General features: G+C 38.1%; 2 protein-coding genes across 3 annotated transcripts; one reads left to right on the top strand and one right to left on the bottom strand.

Annotated features, from left to right (window-relative positions):
• Positions 1 to 3,601: 3,601 nt before the first annotated feature.
• LOC113347139 (E3 ubiquitin ligase PQT3-like) lies at positions 3,602 to 7,915 on the bottom strand. Its single transcript, XM_026590729.1, has 10 exons — positions 7,395 to 7,915; positions 7,069 to 7,168; positions 6,795 to 6,964; positions 6,269 to 6,328; positions 6,017 to 6,170; positions 5,775 to 5,926; positions 5,508 to 5,672; positions 4,834 to 5,395; positions 4,653 to 4,725; positions 3,602 to 4,094 (listed from the first exon to the last, which is right to left on the bottom strand). The coding sequence occupies exons 1-10, from the start codon at positions 7,558 to 7,560 to the stop codon at positions 3,867 to 3,869; spliced, it is 1,830 nt and encodes a 609-aa protein (XP_026446514.1). The 5' UTR covers positions 7,561 to 7,915; the 3' UTR covers positions 3,602 to 3,866.
• Positions 7,916 to 8,077: 162 nt separating this feature from the next.
• Positions 8,078 to 9,343, top strand: LOC113347140 (pre-rRNA-processing protein TSR2 homolog). 2 transcript variants are annotated; one of them, XM_026590730.1, is made up of 4 exons: positions 8,078 to 8,442; positions 8,555 to 8,646; positions 8,797 to 8,913; positions 9,077 to 9,343. In XM_026590730.1, exons 1-4 carry the CDS (start codon positions 8,232 to 8,234, stop codon positions 9,110 to 9,112), a joined length of 456 nt encoding a protein of 151 aa, XP_026446515.1. In that variant the 5' UTR covers positions 8,078 to 8,231; the 3' UTR covers positions 9,113 to 9,343. The 2 variants fall into 2 exon arrangements, with proteins under 2 accessions (XP_026446515.1, XP_026446516.1); XM_026590731.1 differs by having other exon boundaries at positions 8,093 to 8,442; positions 8,800 to 8,913.
• The last annotated feature ends 2,573 nt before the right edge of the window (positions 9,344 to 11,916 follow it).

Here is an 11,916-nt window from a genome sequence, read left to right as displayed (position 1 = left end):
AAACTCTGGAGATATGGCTGAGGCAGATCCTCGCAGAGATTCATGACTTAAAGAGGAAGCATCGCATATTGTGGAAATCATTTCACAAGTGTGAGTTAAATCATCATCACCGGCGGCAGAGAGGGAGTCTTTGAAATAAGAGATAGTTGATCCATGGGAGAAGATGAGGCAGGATCATGAGGGAATGGTAGCTCATCTCCCTGAGAGCAATAAACTAAAAGGGTAGGAGAAGATGTAGTAGAACTAATCTTTCTTTTCTTATTGGGGTTCACATCCTTGTTGTTGTTCTTCGCAGAGGACTTGGAAATAACGGTTTTTCCCTTAGCCTTCGCATGGGAAGAAACCCTATCCTCGCCCTCAGAAGAATCTTCATCATCAGCACCACCAATATCTAATTCGTCCACCTTCGCACACAGATAAAGATAAGAAAGATGCAACAATATTGTTAAAATTTGAATAACAGTATTTCTTACTTCATCGATGATCGAACGTAGCGCTTCCAGTATGCCTTGTTTCTTATGAGCCTTGTAGTCCTTTTTCAGCTTGGAAATCTCAAGTGGTGAAATAAAGAGAAGGAAAACAAATAAAGGAAAATTGGTAAACAAGCGAAGCTTAAAATAGTATACCACAACCTCTCTCTCAGTCCAGATGAACTCCCAAAGGGAACAGGCCGAAAAACCCTCAAGGAGAGGATTTACCAACTTATCAGCACCAAAACCAGTAATATAAGGACCCTCAAGGAGGACAGGATAAACATCCCAGCGATTGTCATTAGATTTTCGTGCGGTGCGGTTAGTCCTATCGTGAAAATCAACGTGTCGCATAATCCTTTCATCCTCCGCGATGCCATCCTTCCTCAACAGACGAACAGCCCAGCGGGATGATTCATTCTTCATAATAACAACTCCGTAGTTAGCGAAAAAGCTCTCAACAGTATAGTCAGAACGGATAATTTTCAAATCAACATATGCTTTATTCTTGCATTCTCTAGGGTAAAGGGATCCTAATCCAGCCGCACGGCGAGCGAACTCCACCATGATCCTAATAACATCCCCACTCAACTGAAAAATCACACGCTTAAAATCTTCATGAGATAAAAATTTATAAAACAAAGGAATTCGCGGGTCAAAAAGAGAAATAAGGAGACCGACGAGAAGTTGTCCCAGGGAGATGATGATTTTTTGATCATTCCATTGATCATCTCAAACCATCTAGGTTTAAGCGTCAAAGTAGGTCGTGATAAAGGAGGAGCGGATAATTTAAAACCTTTATCTCTGAATTCGACTTCAAGCCTCTCAAAGTCTTGAACCATTTTCCACCTGGCGTTGTGCCCCCTTGTTGTTCTTATAGAATGGGAATATAAATATCAAGATGATCAAGATGATCAAGGAAGCGAGGTAATACAATGAATGGGAGATTGAAATGGTAGTGGGAACGAAGGCGAAAAATAAAATGTGAGGTAAGAAGGATCAAGAAGCAGGATCGAATAGAAGAACAACAACAGTAAGAAAAGAAAAGTTACAGAGGTTGAAGAAGAAAGAAGAGAGTAAAAAGAAAGAGATGAAAACGAGAAGGGGTATATAAAGGATTTTGTTTCCTTCTTACGAAATTCGCCTTTATGAATGCATTAATGGGTGAGAAGATATAAAGCGACAGTTGCAGGAATCAGTCGCGACATGTCCAAAGATAAGACGATGAGAGTGACACGTGGAGCAGTTAAGTCCAAGATCTCGGAGTATTGTCAGTCAAGGAATACGAAAAGTAAAGAGGGTGCGGCAAATGATATGTAAAGGTGCGAAAGTGACTAAGAAAAATTTCTCTCGTCGCTCTTTCTTTTACAAAGATCGCTAAGAGAAGAGGCAAAATGTAGGGGTAAAATATCGCACACACAGTTATCACGCGAAGCGATAGCATTATAAGGGGGCGAACTCACTCGCACATAGCATATTCTGGATGACGAAACTGATGACGTCATAAAGTCACGAGTAAAGCGTCGAAGATGTGGGAAGTTAAAGAGCACGTGCGAGAAGACCCAATATAAGCGCGCGAGAACATCGCACGTCAGATCCGAAAGTAGGGGCTTTATTAGCTGTCCTCCACTATGTAAAACTCCTATATATATGACCAACTACCACTGTGTTGAGGGAGAGATCTTTTGGAGAGTTGAGATAGAATTTTAGGAGAGAGAAAGTTATTTGCTCCCCAAGTTAGAGTTTTATCTTCTTTCTTTGTATTGATTTCTAAACTTAATAAAATTCGTATAAGTGTTCTTCATCATGATTTCATAGTTTAGTATATAGATTATTCAAGGGGTGTAGTCGTAGGATTTCCTGCCACTACAAAAATTTTAGAGGCTTAGTGCAATAAAAATAAATAAAAAGTAAGATAGAAAGCAGAAGCAAACCGTTTAAACATGAAAAATAGAGCAAAACATGAAGCAAGATAATATCAAATAAATCAATGTGTTATGAATCGTATGATAACAAAGTTTCGAGAAGAGATAGAGTTTTTTATTCATGGGAAAGAAGGAAAATAGTTGGGGAAGCTTAAATTAAGTGGTGAAAATATAAGTAGTGGTATAGTTTGGGTTTTTGCTAATAGCCATGGGAGCTCATCTATGATCTACCAGCCTACTTTCAAACTTGACACCCGAAAATTTACTTAACCTTTAATAGATTATTCTCTTTTTTTTTTTTTTTTTTTTTTTTTTTTGAAAGAGAAGAAGTTTTTATTTAATAGATAATCATACACTAATGCTATTCAGGAAATATCAAACCATATAAAACAAATTAATCCTAACCAAAAAAATTTTGAATTGGTATCCCCGCTAACATTTGATATCCCATTTGTGCTCTACCGGGCAATGAGTCTAGCTCAATGTAGTTAATATCAGATATCGGTTTATCTCGAACGGGACCGATACACTGTACGACTATATATCGGGATATTACCGTTGAAATATCGGTATGATATCGGTTCCAAAATTGAAGACTATAATTTTATAACAAACATTTTCCGTTAAGTTAGTAATAGATACAATTAATTTTATCAAAAACACAAAAGAGTAACTTCAATAATTTTAAAGTTCACTACCTAAAATGATTATTGTACAAGTTCAAACTAGAAACAGGAGAGTAACTTTAATAACTTTAAAGTTTACGACCTAAAATGATAATTAAACAAGGATATTACAATTTTAATCAAAATCATACGAGTCATTATACGATATTATCGGGAAAATATCCTTAATCTTTATATAAAGCGACTAATTTACCAATACCGGATTATCGTACAATTTTCGGATCGGCTCATATCGCCGATATACTGCTTCTCGTATCGCTCCAGAGCGATATTCGATATTTCACCGAAATATCCGCCGATATTGACTACATTGGTCTAGCTTTGTTAATAAGAGAAAGAGAGTTGGGTCAGTTGGGTCTTAATTGTTCATGCTTGGTAGGTTCCCAACAAAAGAAAAAAAAAGGCATTGCCTGAAGGGAAGTAAAAAAAAATAATACAAGTATAACATCATGAGGCAATGAGGTTGTCGAAGAGTAAAATAAACTCATTCATTTCATTACTTCTTATATAAAAAAAAATGAATACATGTTCATGGATTTTTACATTCATTTTCATAATTCCATGTAGCATGGAAGACAGTGAAAGACTAAATGTCTTCGAGAAACATGGAGACGAAGAGACGGATCTTCAATCTCCTTGAGTATTTTGTTCTGCCCTTCTGGACCATGTTTAACATTCATATTCATATATCTAACAATACGCATTTGTTGTGATTGTTATCCTCTCAAATGAACCTTTTTCATGTAGCTCTGCCTCTGCCTCTTATTTTGTGAAGTCGAAGAAGACTAATACCAAAACCGATTTCTCTTAAAATTCCTCTCATCATCGCCATTATCAACATCACTACTATAATCACAACGGTCTGGTGTAACTCCGCTCCTCTTACCTTGGCTGCTCGAGTCTGGTGTAACTCTGCTCTGCTTTCCTTGGCTGCTCGATTTTGTTCTTGATGTGTGTTGATCGATATTTTCATTACTGTGAGATTTCTTAGTCATAGGCCTCTTCTGAGCTTCCTATAATTAACGGAAACAAACGGCAGTTAAACACTAAGTTACAGACAAGGAAATAAACACCCGTCAAACTGCTAAATGTGCTGCAAGTACATGAGCTAAATTAAGGAAAAAACAACTTAAAGAAATGGGCCGCAAGAAAAGAACGAGCGCAATTTGAGTCTTGTTCATCCACAAAGATTGCATAAACTCATTTCATTTAGCTCGAGGAAAAGATACTCCTCGCTCCCACCGTCAATATATGAATCAAGACTCCCACCGTCAGTATATGAATCAAGACCCCAACCGTATCCCAAGTACTGCGAATCGGTTTTTAGACCTATTTGCGTCTGACACTATATTGTGTGTCTCGTATTTGTAGGTATTGCATTGACGGGACAAAAATTACGAGCTTTTTGACGTATAACAGAATAATTTGGAGAAGTTGGCAACAGAAATTACATCATTTAATTTTCTGAAAGATAAAGAAAACTTCGCTGCGATACAAAAACTTTCTCTAAGCAGCCAACATCTGTAGTACATAGAGACAATAAAGATAAGCATAAATATACAAGAACATACGTTAGCTTTGATTGATGAACGGTCTGCACTTCTGCTAACTTCTTTACTGAACTCTTGATCTTTAATATGTTCCCTGCAGAAAGAAAAGTAAAGACCAAAATTAACATGACAAAAAGAATCTCTTTGCTGTCCTACTACCAAAATTAACTTTCAGCCGTCTATAAAAAGAAGAAGAAGATACCTCTCACATGGAGCATATGGCCCTTGCTCTCCTCCAAAGGGGTTCTGAGTATACATTCCTCCATAAGGAGCAGCTGTATGACTATAACCATAATAATTGTAAGGAGCCATATATCCATGCATTCCGTACTGCATACCCCAGTATGAGTTGTTATATGCAGAAGTGCTGAAAGGCCCCATATAATTTTCAGCTGCAATAGCTTCAGAAGTTCCCCAAAACAAATCTCCATCTGCAAGCGGCTTACCGCCAAGACTCGAGAAGCTTTTCTTCTCCTTCTTCTTCTTGTTTCCTAAATCACAAGGAGGCTTCCTCTGTTGCACTTCCTTTTGCACCAATGAAGCACTACTCTGTTCCTTTTGAATCGATGACTGAGCTTCATCTTTAGATTTGCCTTTTTCAAGCGACTGCTGAAGCACCCCAACATGATTTCCTTCATTAGCTACCTCCTTGGCATCAGAAATTTCTTCTTTAACAGATGATAGTATCTTCTCTGTCTTTGAACCGCCACAATCAGCAGGTGATGAGATTTTTGGTAGCGAAGAAGAACGAGCAGACCCTGCATCTGAACATCAAAAATACATGTTTAGAGTGCACAAAAACTATAAAACTAAAAGAAGCATGTTTGAGTATAAAACCTAAACTGACTAGAAAAAAGTAAAGATGAAAGTGTATACCTTCAGTAGTAAGTGTGCTTTTCGTGTTTCCTGCACTACTATCACTTGATTTGAGATAGCTGTTGATGGTGTCCCTAAGTGTTTTGTTAGGAATGAGGTCATCCACAGGTATATTTTTCACCCCACAAATACACATAGATTTTGAAATAATGTTGCCTCTGATACCTGATTTAATTCAAGTACATTAGTGAGTCGAGCAGTCAATTACTTGCATACCGAGAAAGAAGAGTAAGAATACTCTAGTGAAAAGAGATAAAGATTTCTTACATTCATTGCAGAAACTCTGAAAACAACACTTTCTTGTAAGTACCGCGTCTTTCATCACTTCTTTACACAATGGGCAGTAGAGTTCTGGAGGAAAATTCATAACTCGCCCTGAAGCAGAGGGTATGCTTTCAACTTCCTTCTCAGAAGCAGCCCTGATTCAAATAAAATTTAAGTTAATTTGTATTTATACAACAAAGAAGAAGAACTAAACCAACCTGTATATATCAGAGAAACCAACTTACCCATTGGGCTTCATAACAGCAACTGCACCTGGCAATGCATATGAGCCGTCAGCATTCACCATTAACATGGACTTTGGGATACCAGTGGGAGGCCTCAGGCGTTTTATGTAGTATTCAGGATCACCATTGGTAGGACAGTGCTGAATAAAATGCCCTGAATATAGATACAACAACCAGTCAAAATTTTCATGTGGACTTATCGAAACAGAAAAGACAAACAAACAGGCATATTATTCAGATTTTTGGACATACCAGGAACCCGGCATCTGTAACATATGTAGCCTTCTGGTGGTACCCTGAAATTTCCTTGGCCTATCAAACAAAACATAAAGCGAAGTAGGTGAGATTTGTATTATTGGCTGTTTATAAGAAAATGCACAATTAAGAAACAACCAGAGAAACAGTCATCTAGATTTAATTTTCCCCCTTCCTACAGAACCCCTCCTCAACAAAGAGGAAGGGTGCTACACTTCCCCAGGTTCCCACATATGAATTCGCTAACTAGATTTTACATCTATAAGACTCAAAGCCTAACCAATTCACTAAATTCTACGAGAAACTAAAAGAAGTATTGTGATGATTCTTGTTTAAGTAGCTAATTACAAATAATTATGACTCTGAAGTTCTGTCACATTCATGCTTTCCTCAGAAGTCGATAAACTCATAAAATACTAATATGGTTTCTTTCAATTCATGTTAAACACAAATCTATCTTGACTTCTGGCTAACAGATCAACCATATTCAATAATACAATGTTGGGTTAAAGAAAAGAAGTACCAGTAGGTCCAAAACTGCTACTCATGGTCGATATTCCACCCTTAGAAACATTGCTGACACCTTGAGACTGCGAGGTTAAAACAGTTTCATTGTTTAATTTGGAGTTACTTCGTTCTTCTTGAGCCTCAAGTGCTTTTTTAGCCTCCATTTTCTCCTCCTCCTCTTCCTCCCTGTAGAGAAACACATGAACATGTTACAACCAACACTTACCAGACAAAAAATCCAACAAAGGGCGCAATAAAATCAAAAAGTATTCTGGTTTAAAGATGCTTACTCTTTTTTTGATTTGATGACAATACTGGGGGGAGGCACTCCAGGAATTCGCCGAACCAAAACTGAGCTATTTCTCAGAATCAATTCATCATCGCTATAGTCTGAAATTGCAGTTAAAGATTCAAAATGCAATTGACAAAAAAATCACTCTCGAAATCTCAATTCTCAAAGGGGACAGATTCTTATGAAGATTCAAAACCCTAATTTTGCATTCGTTATTAATTTTGAAGGATTTATCCAAACCCTAGACACAGATATCTTAAGAAATCAAATATTAAAGTTAAATTAATCATTGAATTCAAACGGATTAAAAATATAGAAACGAACCTTCGTTTGTTAGAGGATTTGTGATAATAATATCATAATCTTTGCCATGACCATATTTTTTGGAATGACGAATAAGTGATTTCAATTCAGAAACAGATGTATAAGCACTAGTCACAGGAACAGAGAAGAAATCCTTTACACTTTTGAATTTCACATAAACAGCCATTACAATTTACAAATACAAAAATCTGATATGAAAATTACAATAGATTTTTTTCTTTAATCTAATTAACAACTGCCTCAATTCTCGATTCTTTTCTTCTTTCTTCTTCAACCAGATTTAACTCCCTATTCTTTGTCTCCGACCTTCGATCTTCGTCTTTTACAGGATGTTTGTACTGATTCTTGATCGATTAACAGAAGAAGATGGACGATCTTTATCGGATTTCACCGCCTTGAATAATGATAATTCTCTCGTGCAGCTTAATAATATATAGAGATAGAGATGCAGAGAGAACGAAATCCGAACCCTAAAAGAATCCTGTTGCGTGTGAATTATGTATTAAATAGGAAACTACCAGGAAACTTCTTAAGCTGAGAAAGCGTGTGGACCGACTCACCAAAACACGTTATTACTGAGTTCAACAACGAGTTACTGAGTTGGCATGAGTCGAGATTTCGCGGTTGGTACTAACTGCTATAAATAGAAAAGTATTTGATCCTTCCATTTCGCGCCACTCACCCTGTTTCTCTCTTTCCTCTTGAATTTTAAATTGCTAATAATAATCAAACCCAATTTTGATTCTTTCTTTCTTCTACACAATTGAGAACTTCTTTCTTCCACCTGCTGACTGCTTCATCTTTCTTTCTCTCTCTCTAAATTAGAGAGAAAGCTTCATGAATTCCAATAATGGACATTATCTAACTTCTTCTCATCAACAATTAAGACCTGAATTTATATCTGTATTCATTGAAGGGATTAATTTGATTCTTTCTAGATGGATTGGACTTCAACTTGCCATAAAAAACGAATGGGGTGGAAGAGATTCTCGTCAGAAATCAGAACAATTTGTGAATGATATCTTCTCTTGGTTTTCTTTATCTAAAGGTACGTCCGGGTTTAGTAAATTTAATTTGTGGATATGATCTTTTGATTGGTATTAACAGTTTAAATTAGTTGTTTTTTTTTGTTCTTTTTTGGGTGTGTGTGTGTTTTACAGTACCGTTATATGTTGATGATTTGGAACACATGTTGGATGAGAAAATGTTGCTTTGTTTTAATACGGAGATCGATGATGGTAGCATTGAAGAAGTACTTCTTCTTTTTTTCCCACCCACTCTTTTAAAATTGTAGTGATTTTATTTTCTTGCCTTGGCGTTCCGTAATCAAGAAATACATAGGGTTAATGGTTTGTTTATGTCTGGAATCTTGAATTTTCATATAATTGTTTCTCCAATTAAGCAGGTAGCAGAAGAGTTGATAATAGTTTATGAAGATTGTTTGCAAGGCAGTCATGAGTCAGTAGAAAAACTTAGGAAATCTAATTCTGGGGCAGAATTTGTGTCCCAACACAAACAGGTATCCATCTATACGTTGTCTTATTATATTACTCGACTCGGATTTGATTTCTTGATCATTATAACTCCTTGCCGACCTCTTTATCGGGTTATAAAGTCATGGTGGACTGGACTAGAATAAACAATGTTGACTTTTTCCGATTTGTGTGTCTTGCTTCCGATAGATAACTGCTGGACATCGAGGCATAGCTAGACCTTAATGATGACGTGGTTATGTATTATATACAAGTAATAAAATGCCGGAGAGGGAAGTAGTTGATGAAGAAACTGCCGCATGAAGTTTACTTACATTGAGAGAAAGTCGTCAGATGTAAAGATCTTTTTTTTTTTTTTGTAAATTACATCAATTTTCAGGAACTATGTGAATGTGATCCAATGCATGGCTGATCTAACATGAGATCTTCAAAGAAAATATTTACTTCCTCCACCAATTGCTTTAAAATTTATATTTATTAGGCTTCGGATTAAATTAGTGTTTGGGTCGTAAGTTTTGGTATAGTAAAAGGTTTGGATCCTAAGTTTGTCCATCTTAATATTTGGGTCGTTGACTCGTTAATCAACTAAATCAAGTAACTAAACCGTTAGGAAAGTTAAGTTAGGCCGTTAGAAAAATCATATATGTTCACCATTCATCAAGAATACACAGAAAAACGAAACCTTATCAATCCCAAATAACCCAACAAGTATTTAGTTCAATGAACATTATGGATCTGATAAGCATGTTGCTAATTAATCGATGAAGAACTGATGTTGTATACTTACGAATCAAAAATTCACCACCATTCTTGTCCAAAAAATAAAAAAATAAAACTCATGATCAATATAAAGAGGTTACCAATTAAGAATCAAGGAGAAATATATTTTAGCATGCTTATATATAGGTTTGAATCAATAAATTTCAATGAATCAAGAGTGGAAAAGAACAAGTTCTTAGAGAAGAAAATCCTATGGTTAGAGATAGATCATATCCTGAGGATGATTACAAAATCAGTTAAGATTATTTGTTTTTGGTGGTTTTTAGGTCAGGGCTAAAATTGTAAAACCTAGCATTTAATGTTCCGTCACTCCGTCAAGAAACGGAGCCATACAAAAGTGATGAGTGTCCAACCTCTTCACTGGCGCATTTATTGAGCAATTCAATATGTTCACATGAAAATTACTCATAATGGTGCATGTAGCAAAGATCCCAGATACTCTGTAAAATTTCAACACATTGCTTATATTATTCACTAATATAAGGCCCCTTGAGTACTTTTCCCGTGTTCAGTTCCCCAGCAGAACTCTTAATATTGATATGGCATGACGGATTAGTGTTCACTCGCAACAGAGTAGCGCAAATTTCCAAGTATCAAGATTAAGATCCTTGCATGGAATACTCAGTCAAAAAGCAAAGAATAAACAAAGCCGCGGAGTAGTAGCAACAATGAGGGAAGTGTGGTCATTCCATAGGCTAGCCGACGCCATTTGGCCACGCCCCATGCTACCCAACCGGCCCTTATTCCTTTGCCGACCAATCAGGTCGCTTTAAAACTGTCACACTCCCAATGAGTTGTGGCTGGGCCCATATTTGCCTGCCCTATTCTCTATCGACCAATCAGGTCACATTAAACCTACCACGCGCGCCAAAAGGGTAGCCACGCCCGTGCTTGGCCGGCCCCCTACTTTCATTGACCAATCAGGTTACTCTAAACCTGCCACAGCTTTAAAAGAGGTGGAAATTGTGTCAAAAGCTCGCCATACCAAGTTAGCTTCCCAAAACCGCGCCAACATACTAACATCATGCCAAACATGCCAAAACGAGCATGACAATCACACACGCCAAACAGGCATGCCAAGTGCACATGCCAAACGCGCCACTTACCGCGACAGCATGCTAAACCTGCCAAACCACTCTCCGTGCGTGACCAGTTTCACAACGGACTTCAATTTGGCTATCCTAACCAGAAGCACGACCATGCTCTAGCGGCGGTGGCTGAAACCCTAATTCTAGTCGTGGCATAAACGATGCCACTCCGGGCCCACAACATGGCACGAGCCGTGGAAACCCTAATAAAGGCATCACAACATGCCACTCGTGGAAATATTGACTCCTGTGGTCATTTTCACATAACGACCTGACTATGGTTCTTTTGGAATGGCTCTGACACCGTCTACATGAAACGCCGTTGTGCCACGACCACATGTCGCATGCCATATGCGCTAATTAGGGTTTCAGCATGCCAAACCCTAATTTAGGCAAAGTTGCTACGCCAACCGAGCCAAACAATGTTCCACAAAACATTGGGATCGATGTGGCCACTGAAACTGATATTTTCACACCACATTCGAGTCTAACACCAATGTGCCAAAAATTTGGTGGCCAGGGCTATGTCAGGCGCCACTTACACCACAGTGTCACTGGCGTGCACAAACTATGCCAGCCATTTCACCGTGCCACTGGCATGCATGAACTATGCCAGCCATGCCGCAGTGCCACTGGCATGCGCTAAAGGCGCCACTATGCCATTATCAGGCGCCAAAAGAAGGTAGCCATAATCAAAGGCTACCTTTCCTCATGAGATGCAATCTCGGCCGTACAAGTTCGCCACCGAACTGACAGGCCTGTGGCAAGTTTTAGGCGACCAGCCAAAACGATCCTAATATCATCACATGTTATTTTCCTGCGGCAAGTCCCCTGAATTTGACTTGCCACACGTAGCAAAGTGTTCCATGTTTTCCACGAAAACACTCGAGACATCAAACATGTCACAAACTGGGGGATACTCATCAGGGTATTGGTCTGGCGATTTACAGCGTGCGGCGTGCAATGCGCCCGTTACAAGAAAGTGTCATGAAGCGGGACAACTAGTGATGGTGAGAAGTAACTGTGTAAACGAATACACTTCCTTCATCATGGAAGCATAATGTCTGACGGTCACGTTACTCCATTCTTCCACCACTCAATCGTTTCCACTTCCTACGAGACCAGGGTACATTTCAATATGACTTGTATAAATAGGTTTCA

The sequence above is a fragment of the Papaver somniferum genome, chromosome 2 (genome assembly GCF_003573695.1).
Source record: "Papaver somniferum cultivar HN1 chromosome 2, ASM357369v1, whole genome shotgun sequence".
In the NCBI taxonomy this organism is placed as follows: Eukaryota; Viridiplantae; Streptophyta; class Magnoliopsida; order Ranunculales; family Papaveraceae; genus Papaver; species Papaver somniferum.
This window is presented reverse-complemented; position numbering and strand designations above follow the sequence as displayed.

What these genes read in the sequence shown, in the direction of transcription:
- LOC113347140 (XM_026590730.1), top strand. Translation starts at nt 8,232, where the DNA reads ATGAATTCCAATAATGGACATTATCTAACTTCTTCTCATCAACAATTA. An exon ending in TTGGTTTTCTTTATCTAAAG is followed by an intron (nt 8,443 to 8,554) that starts GTACGTCCGGGT and finishes TGTGTTTTACAG; the next exon opens with TACCGTTATATGTTGATGAT. An exon ending in TTGTGTCCCAACACAAACAG is followed by an intron (nt 8,914 to 9,076) that starts GTATCCATCTAT and finishes TGCTTCCGATAG; the next exon opens with ATAACTGCTGGACATCGAGG.
- LOC113347139 (XM_026590729.1), bottom strand. Translation starts at nt 7,560, where the DNA reads ATGGCTGTTTATGTGAAATTCAAAAGTGTAAAGGATTTCTTCTCTGTT. An exon ending in TCAGAGTTTCTGCAATGAAT is followed by an intron (nt 5,673 to 5,774) that starts GTAAGAAATCTT and finishes GAATTAAATCAG; the next exon opens with GTATCAGAGGCAACATTATT. An exon ending in AAGCACACTTACTACTGAAG is followed by an intron (nt 5,396 to 5,507) that starts GTATACACTTTC and finishes TTTGATGTTCAG; the next exon opens with ATGCAGGGTCTGCTCGTTCT.